The sequence below is a fragment of the Trachypithecus francoisi genome, unplaced genomic scaffold, assembly GCF_009764315.1.
Source record: "Trachypithecus francoisi isolate TF-2019V2 unplaced genomic scaffold, Tfra_2.0 Lachesis_group13, whole genome shotgun sequence".
NCBI classification, from domain to species: Eukaryota; Metazoa; Chordata; class Mammalia; order Primates; family Cercopithecidae; genus Trachypithecus; species Trachypithecus francoisi.
Window position 1 is genome coordinate 22,088,151 of NW_022681458.1, and position 17,835 is coordinate 22,105,985.

A 17,835-nucleotide genomic window follows, 5' to 3' on the forward strand; every position below is an offset into this window, starting at 1 on the left:
TGAATTGAGCTGTGGCTAAAAGCCTCAGGCCTCAGCAGAGCCCCAAACTTCTGTGGGCCCCAGAGGAACCTGTGATTCCTGGCTGGTCATGGGCACCTCCCCATCCCCTTGTGGAATGGCAATATTTACAATGTCTACATGTATAGAATCTGTTCTAAACCCTTCACATGTGTTATCTCCTATAAACCTCATCATTCTGTATGGCAGGTACTATCATACCCATTTTATTTTTATTTACTTTTATTTTTATTTTGAGACAGGGTTTTGCTCTGTAGCCCAAGCTGGAGTGCAGTGGCATGATCTCAGCTCATTGCAACCTCTGCCTCCCGGATTCAAGCAATTCTTCCGCCTCAGCCTCTGAGTAGCTGGGATTACAGGCATCCGCCACCATGCCAGGCTAATTTTGGTATTTTTGTAGATACGGGGTTTCACTATGTTGGCCAGGCTGGTCTTGAACTCCTGACCTCAGGTGATCTGCCTGCCTTGGCCTCCCAAAGTGCTGGGATTACAGGCATGAGCCACTGCGCTGGCCCCATACCCATTTTATAAACGAGGAGACGCAAGTACAGTACAGAGGTTATGTTACTTCCCCCAACGTCACATAACCAAAAAATGGGAGAGTCAGGAGTTGAAACTAGAACCCAGACAAACTGGCTTCAGAGCCCAGCAGGCCACTTCCCCACTGCTTGCTTTGGGGAGCAGGCAATGGGCAAAGGGAGATATGGAATCCACCCTTGACTGAGCTGTCCTCCCTGCAGGGGGATCTATGGTTGCTCGGAAGAATTAGCAAGACAGTTTCAGGAACTAGAAGTGTGACTCTGAACTGGGCTCAGGTCTCTGGGTCTCGTTTCCCCATCTGTGCAACGCAGAAGTCAGGGGAGTTAATATTTGCTGCAGCCTTTGCCAGCATGGACCTTCTAGGTTTTTCTGGACCTAGGGGTCATGTTTTGCTTCCTACATCTGTCTACAGCTAAGGAGTGGGGGTCACAGAGGCCAGTCTAAACTCAAATGCTTTCACCTTCTGGTCCTCCATTCATTCCGGGCAGGCTGACCATCTGCAGAACCACATGGGGACCAGCGCCCAGCAGGGTAGGAAGGGGATGAAGAGGAAACTGCCAAGGACTCTCCTGTTGGAGAGTCCTTAGCTGTACTTGCAGCAGAAGGGGATGGAGAAGATCAAGACCCAGGTGGGTGGAGATGACTGCCCCCCATGCACACATTACCTGGTGCTCCACCTGCTCAGCAACTGATTTCTTGGTAAGACTGAGGCACAAAGCCTGTACTGTTGATCCTTGCCCAGCTTAGAGCTGGGATATTTGGGGAGACCTCCTCTCTAGGACCCTCTCCTTTACACCTCAGGCTCCCACTGAGAGCATTAAGTGGGCGAATTTTGATGCCTCCCAGCTCTTACCTCCTGCCCCTAGCTATTTTCTTTTCTTACCTCCTGCCCCTTGTTTTCTGTCCATAGTGGGTGGGGGAAACAGTAAGAAGAATGAGAAGGTAAAGGGATTGGGATCTTGATCCCACCTTCAAGACCCTTACCTTCTGCGGAGTCCGAGTTTGGTCCACAGGGAACATTCCAACCTCTAGTCTTTGCTCCCACCAGATTCCAGGTCCACATCCCAAAGGCTTCAGCCTAGTCCCACTAGGATCCTCCCAGGACCTGGGATCCCTCGTTTTTCCCTCCACATTCTGCCTCCCACACTTCTCCCTGGCTCCTTAGCACCCTCCACAAGCAAAGGTGAAAACCCCAGCAGTTGCAGCAAATGAGGGTGAACATGGGCCCTGTAGAATCCCAGAAGTAGGACTTTCTAGCCATCCTCAATCAGGCACCCCAGGACCAGGCACTTAGCAGGAGATTTGCCAATTCCCAGGCCTCCTCCACCCCTGGGCTCAAGCAGTGAGAGAGGACTTGGAGAATACCAGTTTTGACAGTACCCATTCCATACTGCAAGGCTGCAGAAGGTGGGCTTCTGGGCTGGAGCCTCATCTTCAGTCAGCATCCTCCTTAGCCTGCCTCTCCAGAGCCAGGAATTCTCACAGGTACCCAGAGAGGCTCTAGGACACTTGGGAACCACATCAACATCTTTGCATGAGTTAGAAATAGGAATACTTTTCTTGGAGTGGATTTCAGCCTGCACAGTGCACAATCCTGTCTTAACCCCTCCACCTCTCCAGCCTGGTTCAGGGACAGCCAGAACGGGAATAGTGGTGAGGGTGGGTGGCAGACTGGGAGGACAGGGGATGGGGAAGGATGGGAGAGGGAAGTAGCAGGGGGCTCAGAAACCCATCAGGGAAAGCCAGGACAGATTCTCAACATCTTTAGAGGCCTTCAGCAGTCCAGGCCACTACTAATTTGTGGGGACTGAATGAATGAGAAAAGGAAGGGAGGGAGAAGGATGAGAGGGAGAGAGAAGGCTGGAGGGGAGATGGGAGTCAGAGAGAAAAGCCTAGAATAGATGGTAAAGAGAGACCTAGAAGGGGGCGGAGAGGACAGAGGAGGGGGTCACCCACCATAAGTTGCCAGGAGAGATGGCCCAGCACCAGGCCTAAGGCTTGGGGGCCCTAGAAAGGCAGGAAATGGGCCAAAGCAAGAAGGAGACAGGGAAGGGGTTCAGGTCTCTAGGGAAGAGCAGAGAGTGGGAGAAGAGGAGGAGGGAGCGGGGGTGCGGGCAGAGATAAAGGGAGCAACGGCTGCAGGGCCGGGAGCGCAGCGACAGGCGAGAGGGAGGGAAGCGGAAATTTAAAAGTGAAGATGCAGATAACGCAGCCTGGAGACGGGAACCCGGGTGGGGATAGAGGGAGGGTGGGGGAGGAGAGTGAGCGGCGAGTGGAGCGGGAGCAGACTGGAAGAAGGGCACTAGGGAGGGGGCTGTGGCTGCTGGGGTCCGAGGTGGGGCCAGGTACACCAGCCCCATCACTGTTTGCAGAGAATCAGGGAGGCGGAAAAGACACGCGCTCCCGGCCCCCATCAGGGCGCATGGCCCGGGCCCATCCCCCGCGCTTCTCCCCGGCTGCGGGGCGCGGGGGGCTGCCGGGTGCGCTTGGCTGTGGCGCGGCGCGTTGGAGACTTTATTGCGATGGGACGATAAGAGGGGCGGGGGCGGGGTCCTGGGGGCCGAAGCGGCAGCGCTTTAATTAAAACGGAAATTGCGGCCCCTGACAGCGCGGGGACCAGAGGGTTCCAAGCGGACCCTTAGCTGGAAGCGTTGCTCCAGGACCCCCCCGCCCCGCGCAACCCCCGCCACGCCCGGGCTGCCCCCTCCCGCCAGGCCCTGCCGGACCTGGCGCGTCTTCTCCTCCTTGTCACCCGCGGTCGCTTCGGGCGGGGATCGGTGCCACAGAGCGCAAAGCCTGCCTCGCCCCCCTTCCCTGTCCCCCCCATCTCCCACCGCCCAGTCCCCGGCGGCGATGAGACAGAGCGGCGCCTCCCAGCCCCTGCTGATCAACATGTACCTGCCAGGTACCAGGGACCAGCCGGGCGCTGGTGGCACCGGAACCTGGGGCGGGAAGTCTAGGCTCAGACATAGGAAGAGAGTACTGGGGTCCAGGGGAAGGAGAAGTGTCCAGAGATTCGGGTTGCATGGAGGGCCGATTGTAATTTAGGGCACTGGGGAGACCTAAAGGCAGACAGAGAGCTCTGGGTTTCAGTGCAGGGTCTAGAGGAGTTGAAATGAGCAGATTGGGAGCCTGGGGGCCAAAAGCCGGGACTCGGGGACCCGAAAGAGCCTGAGAGGGGAAGCAGGGATCTCTGGCGTGGTGGAGGACTCTGTGGCCGAGCCGTACCAGAAGGCTGTGGTCCGCGGGCGTCGCCCCTGCGCTCTCAGGGCTCCTCACCTTCCTGCTACTAGCTTCGGGCCGGCCCTCCAGGCGCCCTCCTCTTCTCTCCCCGCGCTTCAGCTCAGCTGGCGCAGTTCCCCGCTCGGCTTTATAAGGCTCCAGCCGGCCCCTTCGGAAAGCGGATTTCCTTTTTCCTGGACGCGTTTCCTGACTTGGGCTCTGCGGAGGGGCTCCGCGCGGCGCGCCTGGACCAGGCTCCGGGAGGAGGAGCCGGGTGGCCCGGGCCCCCAGCCTCTCGTCTGGGGACCACAGCACCCTTCTTGAGCCTTGGCCCGGGGCCCTTTTGTCAAGCCCACAACTTCCGCCTGGGGTTCGCCTGATTCTTTTCGTCTGCTGCTTGCAGATCCCGTCGGAGACGGTCTCTTCAAGGAAGGGAAGAACCCGAGCTGGGGGCCGCTGAGCCCCGCGGTTCAGAAAGGTGAGCTGGCTGGCGCGCTGGGCGGTGGAGGCGAGGTTGGTTGGGGTCAGGGCACAGGCGGACAGAAGGTGGGAGCAGTGTGGACTCAGGGTTCACACTGAAGCCGGGAGTCCTGGCCTGGTTGTGGGGAGACCTTGGGAAGACATTCACTTGGTTTTTGGCTCCTGCATCTTCTGAGCACCAGGAAAAGACTTGCAGGCCAAGGCAGGTGGAGAGGATCCCAGCCCCAGGCCCTTTTGCTGCTGAGTATGGTTTTCCAGGCTTTGGGGCAGGGGCTGGGACACTTAGCGTCCTTTCCCTGCTGGTAGTAGGAGATCAAGGCCGCAGCACCAGCTGGCAATGGAACCAGGGGAATTATTCCCCAAACACAGTGGGCTTCCCAATCACTAGACCCTGGTCACTGCCACCTGCTTACCCTCCCGCGCTGGCCTACACTGGCTGATCTCTGCCGGCCAAGTCTGCCAGACGATTGCAATTGATTCCCAGGTTCACCACCAGCGCTCCACGGATAGACGATAAATTACCCTTTTGACGGCTGGCTCTTCAAGCAGGGTCTCCCCACAGTCCCCATCTCAGTCGTTACCCTAGATCTCACCAAGAGACAGAAACCACAAAAACGAGGTTGGCGACTGTTTTATCCAGAAGGAAACTATGCCTAACAGGAACAGGCATCTAAACCGCTGAGGTTGCTCCGCCTTTGGTGCCAGGTGCACCTTTGTACCCAAATCTTCCCTTGCTTCTGACTCTAAAACTTAACGCTGGGGACCAGGAACCAGGAAGCTCTTTGCTGGGCTGGCTTGAAGGGATTGGGATTGAAACCATGGGGGAGGGTAGCATCTGGATTCTAAGCCAGTGGCTGAAAAAGGAAGAAGGGTTCACCAGACTCTATTTGAGACAGTAAGCATACCAATTCTAGGAAAAATCGTTTTATTCTAAAAAGGAGTGGGGGCAATTGTATCGGGAGTTTTCTCTGCCTGTCTGCTTGAGGCTACAAGACAGGGGAGCAGGAATTCTGGGACCCCACTCTCTCACCACTGGCATATCCTGGAAAAACCTCCTTGCTGCCTCCAGCAACCGCGAATTCAGAGGGATATCACACAAAGACAGGAGGAGGTTGATAGCCAAGCACAACAGCTGCTCGGTCCCTTCTCCTCCTAAGAATTGCTCATCAGGCCCCGAGAACGATGGCAACTTCGTAGGCAGGGAATCCCGCCTGTTCCGAAAACAAGAGACCAAACTCTCAGGGTCAGCGCAGAGGCCTGCGCCTCCAAAGGTGGCTAGGATGGGGAGCCCCTGAGAGCTTGCCCCTCCTGTCACGTATAGGGGGGCACTGTTCCTACTCCTGTCGGATGTAGTGTCCCAAGGAAGCCAGCCACCACTCCACCTCAGGTGTAGCCTGTCCAACTACGTCTTCGGGGACTGGCTGGGCCTTGTCCAGCAGTGGTTGGGTCGTCCCGCTGCACGCCTGTCCCTTCCCATCTCTGGATGTGGTCCAGCTGGGATGCGGCAGTTCAATCATTCTGCCCAATGCCGCCCTGTACGGTTGTGCGGCTTTTCCCTAAATAAGAGCGCCGGGCTGAGATGGCGAGTGGCGGCGGGTATCTGTCCTTGCTCGCCTTGGAAAGCCAAATGCGTTAGGGGGCGGCTATGCTCACGTGGGGGAGGCGAAGCTTCCCCTTACCCCCCCTCCAAGTTTCACAAAACCGTGCATCCGGCAAGCTACGTGCTCTTCAATGGAAGCCGCATTTCCATTGTGCAAAAGCGTGGTAAAGGCTAGAGATCACTCTGCTGATCAGCTCCTCCAAGGCCGGCTGCTCCTGCCGAACTCAGCTGCACAATTTGACTTGCACTTTTCCTCCCCCAGTGCCGGTTCCTGCCAGGGTGGGTCGGTTTCCCGCCTGCACTCTTTCCCAGTTCCCGCCTCCCCACTCCCACCTGTGGCTGACCGCCCCCCTCCCCACAGGCAGCGGACAGATCCAGCTGTGGCAGTTTCTGCTGGAGCTGCTGGCTGACCGCGCGAACGCCGGCTGCATTGCGTGGGAGGGCGGTCACGGCGAGTTCAAGCTCACGGACCCGGACGAGGTGGCGCGGCGGTGGGGCGAGCGCAAGAGCAAGCCCAACATGAACTACGACAAGCTGAGCCGCGCCCTTCGCTACTACTACGACAAGAACATCATGAGTAAGGTGCACGGCAAGCGCTACGCCTACCGCTTCGACTTCCAGGGCCTGGCGCAGGCCTGCCAGCCACCGCCCGCGCACGCCCATGCCGCCGCCGCCGCCGCTGCTGCTGCCGCCGCCGCCGCCCAAGACGGCGCGCTCTACAAGCTGCCCGCTGGCCTCGCCCCGCTGCCCTTCCCTGGCCTCTCCAAACTCAACCTCATGGCCGCCTCGGCCAGCGTCGCGCCAGCCGGCTTCTCCTACTGGCCAGGCCCGGGCCCCGCCGCCACGGCTGCCGCCGCCACCGCCGCGCTCTACCCCAGTCCCAGCTTGCAGCCCCCGCCCGGGCCCTTCGGGGCGGTGGCCGCAGCCTCGCACTTGGGGGGCCATTACCACTAGACGGGGCGGTCGGGTGCCTGCGGCCTCGCCCGCACGCCCAGAGTCTCATCTACATCCCATCTACATCCGATCCCATCTACATCCGATCCCATCTACATCCCGGGGAGGGGACCGGGAGCCTCCCAATCGTCCTCTAACCAAGAATTTACTCCACCTGCCGCACTTAGCCCCGGGGGACAGACCGGAGCTCCCTCAATCCTTGTCTGATACTAGATTTGTCCCCGTTCCACCCCGCAGTCCCCTGAGGAGGGCGATGTGCGCCCTCTTTGACTTTTTTTCTTCTGGGTCTCCAGGTCCCGGAGGGGATTTGTGGACCTCTGCCGTCTCCCCACCACTACAGTGCATTTCCGCCTGGCTTCTAGAAGCCCCGTTCAATATCACATCTTTTCCCACTTTTGCTCTTCCCCAAGGAACTGCTCCCACCCCAGCACATGGAGGCCTCTCACAGTCCTCCTTCCTGGGACCTGAGCAGGTTTGGTGAAAGCCACCCTGCCCCATGACACATGGCCCCCTTCCTCCCGTACTAACACTCGCAGGAGGGCCCAGTGTGTTTCTGACCCTTTTAGCCCCATTAAAGCTCCTGAGCTCTATGCTGCCTCCTCTCTCTGTTCTTTGCTGCACCAGAACCCGTGGTTAGGGGAAAGCAGGGAGAGGTTCATCTCGGGCCACAGCAGAGAACTGCCAAGGAGGAGGTCCCAAGAAGGAGGGTGGCGCGGGCTTGGGCGTCGCCTGCAGGGAGCGAGGGTCCTGGAGAATGGGCTCAGCCCAAGGAGCCGCCTTGCCTCACATCCACCCTGCCAGACGACCCTAGCTCACCTCACTCGGTCTTCCACTTGCCCTTCACCCCACCCTATCCATACTTCCGTCCTAGCAGACACCTGCACCCTCCCCTCCCCATCTCACTCACCCTTTCACCCACCCCTCACCCGCCCCATCCCAATAGGCACCCCACCCCCACCCCACCCAACCCTCCCCATCTCACCCACCCGTCCACCCGCCCCTCACTCCATCCCATCCCAAAAGGCACCCCAACTCCACGCCACCACCCATCTCACCCATCCTTCTACCCGCCCCTCACCCCACCCCATCCTAACAGGCACCCACATCACATCTTCCCCCTCTCACCCATCCTTACCCCGCCCCTCACCCCACCTTATCCCAATAGGCACCCGCACCCCACCTCCACATCTCACCCATCCTTCCACCCGCCCCTCACTCCACCCCATCCCAACAAGCATCCCCACCCCACCTCCCCATTTCACTCACCCTTCCACCACCCCTCACCCCACCCCATCCCAATAGGCACTCCCACCCCACCCCACCTCCCCATCTCACCCACCCTTCCACCCGCCCCTCACCCCATCCCATCCTAACAGGCACCCACATCATATCTTCCCCCCTCACCCATCCTTTCACCCGCCCCTCACCTCATCCCAACCTTCATCCCTTCTGGCTGAGCTTCACCCCACCTCAGCCTTCCCTCAGCCACTTTATTTCATCCCCTTCCCCAACCACCCTCCCCTCCTCATCCTACTCTCACTTAGACTTTCTCGCCCTATCCCTCACAAACCGCCCCCTCCCCCCAACATCTGTCGCCGTCTTTCTTCTGGCTCGGCCTCCTCATTTGCAGAAGAAGGGGTCTGTCTCCCACCCGGCTCCTGCGCTCGCGGCTCGCAGCCTCCACGCCAAGGCTCGTGGCTGCACCTCCTTCTTGCGGGCGGTGCGCGCCCTCTGCTGGTTGGAGGAGGGTACGCCAAGGGCTTTGTACCTAAGCCGGGGGGGATTTTCTGTGCCGCGCGGTGCAAACCCATGTGCCTGGCCACACTGAGGACTGCAGGACCCAGTAGTCTCCAGATCTCCTTTGGCTTTCAGAGAGGAGAGTGAAAAGGGAACTCTGCATCCCAGGTCTGACCTCTGGAAGCCCGGAAAGTGGGTCGAGTGGATTATTCTCCTGACTGGGCCCCTTTCCTCACCCCTAGAGGCCCTTCTGAATACTGCGCCCGCCCACCAAGGCCATTGCCCCTTAACTCCTACCTTTTCCAAAACCTGTTGGCAGGAAAGCTGCCTTAAACGCCTTCGCTTAGAGGAAAACAGCACTGCGGAAGGTGCCTGAAGGGACAATCCCAACCTCAAGGCAACTGCTCCTCAAGGCAAACCCCTGGCTCACCTTTCACCCGCTGCCCCAGCTGTTCTTTTCCACGCGCACACCTCTTCTTGGGCACAGGAAGGGGCAATGCAGGCGGGGGGCTGGGCAGATGGAGGTGTGGAGTGGGCCTGACGCCCCTTCCCAAAGGATTTAGCCAGGGAAAGAGTCTTTATTCATTTCATTTTATTTTTCGCTTAATTTTTTTCTAGTTTTCCAAAGAACACACACTCAGCATAGAACATTTGGAAACACACACCTGAGGTCTCCTCCATGAACTATTGGTTGGATGAAGCATGTAAAGAAGCGTGAAGGGGCCGGGCGCGGTGGCTCATGCCTGTAATCCCAGTACTTTGGGAGGCCAAGGCAGGCGGATCACAAGGTCAGGAGATCGAGACCATCCTGGCTAACACGGTGAAAACCTGTCTCTACTAAAAATACAAAAAATTAGCCGAGCATGGTGGCACACGCCTGTAGTCCCAGCCACTCCGGAGGTTGAGGCAGGAGAATCGCTTGAACCCGGGAGGCAGAAGTTGCAGTGAGCTGAGATGGCACCACTGCACTCCTGTTTGGGCAACAGAGCAAGACTTCATTAAAAAAAAAAAAAAAAGAAAGCCAAAACTATAGTCCTGTTACACAGACGCCACTGTTACTATTGATAATTTTTTGGTCAAAACCCTTCCTTTCTTTTCTCAGTGCCATTTATTTATTTATTTATTTATTTATTGAGGCACGGTCTCTCTCTGTTACCCAGGCTGCCAGCCTGGAGTGCAGTGGTGGGATTTCAGCTCACTGCAACCCCCACCTCCCAGGCTTAAGTGATCCTTCCACTTCAACTTCCTGAGAAACTGAGACTACAGGTATGTGCCACCATGCCCAGCTAATTTTTGTGTGTTTTATAGAGACAGGGTTTTGCCATGTTGCCCAGGCTGGTCTTGAACTCCTGGGCTCAAGCAATCCACCCAATTCGGCCTCCCAAAGTGCCTGGGATTACAGGCATGCGCCACAGTGCCTGGCCAATGCCTTTTAAAATTTGATAATACCCTGCTTTTGTAGCTGAATAGAAAATAAGTATGTTCCAGGTCATTATGCCTGACATGCCTCACGGGGTGGGAGAGTGGGCTGGTGCATTCATCAAGCAGGTGAGCCAGTCTGACCTGGTGGGGTCTTCTGTGACGTGCATGGTGGCAGTGGGGGAGGGGTGCAACATCAGAGAGTCTCTTTATAGTCCTATTTGCAGGGGTCAGGAAGCTGGGAGGAAGAAGAAACACGCTGAGGAGATACAGCCAGGATCCAGAAAGATCTGGGCTGCTAAAAATTGTGGGCTGAATGTAACAAAGTAAAATTTCTGTGTTTGTTGTTGTTGTTGTTGCTGTTTTTGTTTTTTTGAGATGGAGACTCACTCTGTTGCCCAGGTTTGAGTGCAGTGATCTCGGCTCACTGCAACCTCTGCCTCCTGGGCTCAAGCGATTCTCCTGCCTCAGCCTCCCGAGAAACTGGGATTATAGGCGCTTGCAACCACACCCAGCTAATTTTTGTATTTTTAGTAGACAAGGGGTTTCGTCATGTTGGCCAGGCTGGTCTCGAACTCCTGACCTCAAGTCATCCACCTGCCTTGGCCTCCCAAAGTGCTGGAATTACAGGTGTGAGCCACTGTGTCCAGCCACAAAGTAAAATTCCTTAGGAAGGACTGTGAGGCCCTGCTCTTACATCTTTAAATGAAACAACAGAAGTTAGAGTCTTGGCAAAGGTGGGGCTCAGCAGAGCCTGTGTGTAAATGAGTAATGTCCTAGCCAATGCAACGTTAAATGGGAACCTGTAGGGTGAAGTGCAGAAAAATCACTGTAATCTGAGGATGAACTGATGGAGCTACGACACCTAAGATGAAGGAAGTGGTCCACTTGGTTTCGTAAGTCTACCACCAGGAACATTGCACAGTGTTGTTTTCAGGAGAAGACCAAGTGGAGGACACACAGTGTAGTAGACCCAGAAAGTGAAGAGGAAAAACGGTGGAAAGCCAACAACAATGTGAGATATAACTGGAAAGTCAACTGGGAGAAAGGGATGGGAGCTGTCATCATTTATTCAAAGCTCTGTCCTGAGAGAAAGGACTGGATGCATGTGACTAAGGGCAGTACTGGGACACATGGTTGGAAGCTCCAGTAAAACAGATGTCTCCTTGATCTAATGAAGAGCCTCTGCCATGAAACATGTTGGGTGAGTTCACTGTCACCAGAGTGTTTAGCAGACCCTTCTGTGAGAAGCAGAGAGGGGAGGTGAACTAGGTGATTTCTCTAACCTTGAGACTCTTGGAATCCTGTGAAGGAGTCAATAAAGGGGGGATTTTAGTCATTGTTGGGCAGTTGGCTGAGATATTGTTAGATTAAGGGATCTTCTTACCTATGAAATTGCATCCTTAAAGCTCACCCCATGCCTCTGTTCTTTCCTGTCCACATAGCCAGTTTGGGAGGCTAAGATATAGAACTGGGAATCAGAAATTCTGAGTTCCATTTGCAGTTTGGTAACGAACCTGCTGTGTGACCTTCAGATAATCACTTCTCTTTTCTGGGGTTCCATTCTCATCTCATTAAAATAATAAGGCTGAACCAGAGATTTGCAAACTCTGCTCTGTGGAACTTTAAGGGTCACCTAGGTTCTCTCTGTTCAAAAAAAAAAAAAAAAGAAAAAGAAAAAGAAAAAGAAAAAGAAAGAGCTGGGAAATGTCTATCAAAGATGACCTACAAGGTCGAACCCAGCCTCAGAATACAGTAGATGGGAATCCTCTTCTCCAGATTATCTCAGCTCTGGGAGCCCCTGCCTCTGTGATGTCTCCAAGCTCCGAGTTACTGTGGTCTTGGCAGGACTGTACTCCACCCAATCCCTGAAGAAGTCATATTCTTACCACACTCAGCTTCCTGATGATCCAGGCCTGTCCTCATGGACCCTTAACCCCTTGGTCCTTGGCCCTCCAAGGTATTGATCCCACCATTGCTTTCCTCTCCCAATCCAGGGTCAAGCCCCTCTTGCATTTTCTGAAGTTCTGAACCTTTTCTCTATCACCTCGTTCAAGTTGCTAGTGAGAGTATGGTTCACTCCTCTGCCATATGCTTGCACTACAGTTTACAAAATGCTTTCACACCCATCATTTTATTGACCTCTTCAAGGTTAGGAAGACAGGGCAGGTATTGCTTTATCTGCTGGGAGGATAAATAAACCAAGGCCCCAGATGTTAAATGACTTGGTTGAAGTCCCAGGGCTTGTTCTAAGACCTGTATCTTCTTACTTCTCTGCCAGACCCTTTCCCACTGCTCCCAGTGACCTTTCCACAGTCCTGAGCAGTCACTGATCACTTTGTTTTTAGAATCATTCCCATGCAGGATGACACAGACCCATATCTCCTCCAGTAACATGCACTCTGTGCCACTAAGCTCCACGCTCTATCCCTTGCAGATGGAATTAGAAGCCCTGCTAACATGGAGCTTGAGGACATTCATGTCCATACTGTTTGGGACCTGCACAGTCACAGTGCAATGATGCCACTGAAGGCACTGAGGCTCACAGGGCACTCTCTCATACGCCAGCTCACGTGACCATAGACAGGCATCGTAATGGGCCACTGTGATGCACTTTTCTCAGAGCCTTCTGCTCTTCTGGCCTTCACCTTTCCTCTAATGTGTCTTTGAAATGCACCAAAATGAACTTGTTTCTTGAGCTATTTATAATCCATGTCAAGTGGATCTGCTGATGATAAAAGTATGCTTTACCACTCACTGAACATGACTCTGTCAGGCTCTGCCCTATGCTAATGCTTTACAGGTGGTGTTTCTTTTGACCTGGCTACAACCTTGCCAGATGGGGATGGTAACCTCTATTTTCAAATGAGGGAACCAAGGCTTGGAGAAGTGAAGTGGCTGGGCCAGCCCGTGATCTGACAACTGAAATCCTTACCATCCCACTAGATCCCTTCTTGCTGGCCTTCCTGGACAGCTTGTTCCTCATGTAAACATGACCTGCTTCTTACCCAGTACAGATGCACACCACCTACAATTGGTTATAAAGGACAAACTGACAGCTTGCCTTATGAGTGTCCTTGGTTAGGCCTCTGTTTGGTAAGAAAGTACATTTTGTCCCTGATAAGAAATAGAGACTGTTTTGTTGCCCCAGTGCCTTTTGCAGGCGTTCACTTTCCTAACTGAGGTGCTACAGGCTTGGAGAAGATCACTGTACTCTGAGGTGGAGTGGGGCTCTGATTATATATTGGCCTGAGTGGTATTTCCTACTTTGGTTTGGTCAGCAGGATTTCTCTATGACACTCCTCCATCTTAGGATGATGCATGTCATGTCTAGAGGTGAATGGTTCAGTGTCCCATTGACTGATGTTTCTTATTTCTTTTCTTTTCTTTGTTTAGAGATAGAATCTCACACTGTTGCCCAGGCTGGAGGGCAGTGACATGATCATAGCTCACTGCAGCCTTGAACTCCTGGGCTCAAGAGATCTTCCCATCTCAGTCTCCCAAGTAGCTGAGACTATAAGCATGCACCATCATGCCCAGCTTGTTTTAATCTTATTTTGCTTTTGTAGAGATAGGGGTCTCACTGTGTTGCCCAGGCTGGTCTCAAACTCCTGGCCGCAAATGATTCTCCCACCTTGGCCTCCCAAAGTACTTGGATTACAGGCATAAGACACTGTGCCTGGATAAATTTTTTTTTTTTTGAGACAGAGCCTTGCTCTGTCATCCAGGCTAGTGCTGTGGTGCAATCTTGGCTCACTGCAACTTCCACCTCCTGGGTTCAAGTGATTCTCCTGCCTCAGCCTCCCACGTAGCTTGGATTACAGGCACCCACCACCATGCCCGGTTAATTTTTGTATTTTTAGTAGAGATGGGTTTTCACCATGTTGGCCAGGCTTGTCTTGAACTCCTGACTTCAAGTGATCCTCCCACCTTGGCCTCCCAAAGTGCTGGGATTACAGGCATGAGCCACCGCACCTGGCCCCAGTTGACTTTTTCTCTTTCTGAGAATTCTCTCCCACTGGATCCTGTTTGCTGTTTCTTTCCTAGCATACCCTTCTTTGAAAACAAAAGGCAACATAGTTTAGTGGTTTGGGGCTTTGGGCTGGACTTCCAGGGTTTGAAATCTCTGTCACTTGCAAGCTATGTAATGTTATTCAAGTTACTTCTTTGTGCTTCAATTACCTCATCTGTAAAATTATAATATCCATTAAACCTATCTCATAGAGTTGCCATAAAGATTACATAATGATTTAAGTACCTTGCTACACATATCAGTGCTTTCTATTATTAAACAAGCAGACAAAACAATTCAAAACAAAGCAGGCACCTGCCTCCTCTCCCTCTCATCCCCGTCAGATGCCCTCCACATGCCCTGGAAAGGAATCTGGGCTTACTTTTCCACGGCAGTACAGTCCTTCTCCTGGGCCCACATGGACTTCACCAAGAACAAGCCTCTTGACTGGCTATGGCTGCACAACCACTAACACATGGGTTGGCCTCCTGTTCTCAGAACATCCTCCATTTCCTTATGAAGTAACAAAAGAATGTATTGAATTTCAAATTATAAGATCTCAGCTAGCTACTAGCTATGTGACTTTAGGAATATGTCTACACCATTCTGACACTTAGTTTTCTCCTCTAAAATGAAGATAATAGTAATGCTTACTTCCTATGATTCTTGTGTAGATTATTACATGAAATTTGGAAGTGGGAAGTTTTCTTGTTACAGCAACTAACATTACCATAACTAATACCCATATTATATTTGATCTTTACAATAATACCCTGAAGTACACATTATTATTTTCTTCATTTTATAGATTAGAAAACTGAGCCACAGAGGGATTAAGAAACTTGTCTAAAGTCACACAGTGAGAAAGAGCAGTGCAGGATGTGGACCTAGTTTGATTTCAGTGGCAGTGAATTTTCTTAACCACTAAGGATGTGAAAGAGGTTTATATGCTAAAGCCTCCTAGAAGTGATAATAGTAAGTGTGGGTACTTATTGAACCTTTATGTGCCAGGTTCAAGAGCTTTACATTCATTTAATTCTTACAACCCTCTGGAGTTGGCTCTAGTGTTATTTCCATTCTATAAGTGAGGAAAACTGAGGCACAAAATGTCAAATAACTTGCATGGGATCACAGAGCTGCCAAGGGTAAAGATGCCTTTCAAACTCTGGCAGCCCAGTTTTCACTCTATTCCCACCCCTTATTCCCTGATCTTCACTACTGGAAGAATGAGCAGATTCTGAGATTCTGAGAGGCCAAGGAAGTAGCAGAACTATATGCCCAAACCTCAGCTCAACCTCAAGCCAGGTATTCTATTCCAGCATTCACCAGGGGTTCCAGACAAATAGCAAAGTGAGAAATGCATTTTAGAAGTCTAATGGTCTACAGTGACCCTTGCAAATATCTCAAACAGCATGGTGGAGTAGAAGGAACCCAGATGGGCATGGTTTCAGACTCATCCTCTGCCTATTCCCTAGACTGAGAAGGCTGCTTACTCTCCGTGAGGCTCAGTGAACTCATAAAATGGAAACACTGATCATACCTGCCTTGTTAGTTTGCTGCAAGGACAGAGCCTGTGCCTAGAGAGTCCAGCACAGAGAGCTGCTCTATAGCTGTCATCCCCCCACACTGATTAGCCCAGAAGCAAAGACCTGCCTTGCAAGTTCATCCCATTTCCCACCAGTCTAATCCTCCAATTCTATACCTAGTTCTCCCTCCATGAGGCAGAGATGCTCTTTCCTTGAGATTCCTTCCTTCCCTGAGGTCAGAGGAGAAGGAAGTAACTAAAGGAGGCCAGAAGGCCAGACCTTGAGCATTAGGCTCCTTTTTCGGCAGAGGAGGTCAAGTTGCTTAGCAACACAGCGGGAGGTTGTCAGGGAGGCTTCAGGCAGCACTGTCCATTTTTATCCTGCAGCATGGAGAGATCTGGAGCAACACGAGATGGGGAGATGGATGGGAAAAGTGATGAAAGATCCCAGGCTCCAGTGATAACCTCTTGGGTTAAGCCTCCTTTCCTATGATCACCTTCCCAATCCCCCAAAATTTCCCCTTGGTTTTCTACTTTTGACACACAGTTCTAGGGCATCTTGCACACACATTTGTGCAACGGCCACGTCTATGACCACGAACATGAGGGCCAGACTCAGGACCACCTTGTATTTATTCTATGCTTTACAACTTACAGATCACATCATAGACACAATTTCAAATGATACTTGCAGCAGCCTCATTAATAGTGGGAAAAGGCCAGGCACATGGTTCATGCCTGTAATCCCAGCACTTTGGGAGGCCAAGGTGGGCAGATAACCTGAGGTCAGAAGTTCGAGACTAGCCTGGCCAACATGGCAAGACCCTGTCTCTACTAAAACTACAAAAATTAGCTGGGCATGGTGGCGGATGCCTGTAATCCCAGTTACTTGGGAGGCTGAGGCAGGGGAATCACTTGAACCCACGAGGTGGAGGTTGCACACGAGGTGTGAAGATCATGCCCAGATCATGCCACTACACTCCAGCCTGGACAACAGAGCAAGACTCCATCTCAAAATATATAAATATATAAATATATATATATATAGAGAGAGAGAGAGAGATAGACAGATATAGATAGATATATAGATATAGATATAGATATAGATATAGATATAGATATAGATATGGATATAGATATAGTGGGAAGATGATCGTGATTCCTATATAACAGATGAGGAAAACAAAGTCCCAAGATCCCACAGTGAGGAAATAGCAGGGTCCAGATTTGCTGCAAATCTCAGGATAGTTCTACTACACCCTGATGCATGGACGTTAGTGCAGGCATTAGCAATGTGTGTGCATGCCATTCTTAGGGCCTAGTCTCCCGAGATGCATCTCCTCTCACCCCTGATCAGCGGGTGAATTGTGAAGGAAGGACTCAGCTGTTCTTCCCTGTTGGTTCTAACCAGCCTGGGGGGATCCCCGGAGTGGGGAGTTCCAAAAGGGGCCTGGCCTGCTGGCCCAAAGACCTAGACTCAAGAATGTTCCTATGCTAGGCCAGGCTGGCAAAAGTATCTACATACTGACAGCAGAAGCAAGTCCCCTGGCTGGCATTCCAGAGAGTGGCATGTAGGTCACAGTGGGACCAAGTCTTGGCAGCAAAGAGTAAACACAGTCATCCAGGTCACAGGATAGCTCATGGGTGGCCCAGGCCTTCAGGGCTCCCCACTACCTCAGGGACCAGCAAAGATGGTTAGAGCACCCCAGGGCCCCATTCTGGACTCTGTCTCTGTCCTGGTCATTATTTAGTCCTTGTTAATAGTTATTAATAGTGCTGACTAGTATAGCAATAGTTGTTACCCTAACAACAGTAATATGTCATTCCTATCATAAGCACCTGATAGACACTAACCCAAGATCTTTGTTCTGATCTGATAGACGAGAAAACTGAAATTCAAAGAGGTTGAATCACTGTCTTAGATTAGTAGCTAATATATGATAGAGGAGAGACTCAAAACTCTGACTCATAGTATTTTGTTCTGTGCATCATATCACACTACCTTTAAATGTCACGGAGGAGAAAGGATCCCCAGGGGAACATTCAGCCACCCCCCTCCTATATTCCCAAATTACAAACGCCTAGGGCCATGTAGTCTAGCATGATTCAGTTGGTGCTCTATCTATACAGGACAGGTAATTTGAATAATTATTTTGATTAAAATTGTATAAACTTCCAGAAAATGATTTTACAAGACTCACTTTATCACAACGTACATAAAAGAAGATATTCAAATTTAAAAGACTAATTTAAAAAGCCATTGGTAAAATATGAGAAGCATTCTTATAAAAGTTAGGGAAAATGAAGGATGTCTTTTTTATCCCTTGT

At 52.2% G+C, this 17,835-nt stretch overlaps 1 protein-coding gene and 1 long non-coding RNA gene across 2 annotated transcripts; one reads left to right on the plus strand and one right to left on the minus strand.

Annotated features, from left to right (window-relative positions):
• The first annotated feature begins 2,823 nt into the window (after window positions 1–2,823).
• FEV (FEV transcription factor, ETS family member) lies at window positions 2,824–7,403 on the plus strand. Its single transcript, XM_033232093.1, has 4 exons — window positions 2,824–3,463; window positions 4,184–4,258; window positions 6,222–6,861; window positions 6,895–7,403. The coding sequence occupies exons 1-3, from the start codon at window positions 3,412–3,414 to the stop codon at window positions 6,812–6,814; spliced, it is 720 nt and encodes a 239-aa protein (XP_033087984.1). The 5' UTR covers window positions 2,824–3,411; the 3' UTR covers window positions 6,815–6,861; window positions 6,895–7,403.
• Window positions 7,404–11,022: 3,619 nt separating this feature from the next.
• LOC117095307 lies at window positions 11,023–12,498 on the minus strand. Its single transcript, XR_004441911.1, has 2 exons — window positions 11,358–12,498; window positions 11,023–11,274 (listed from the first exon to the last, which is right to left on the minus strand). It is a non-coding gene; the product is annotated as an uncharacterized LOC117095307 (long non-coding RNA).
• Between the last annotated feature and the right edge of the window lie 5,337 nt (window positions 12,499–17,835).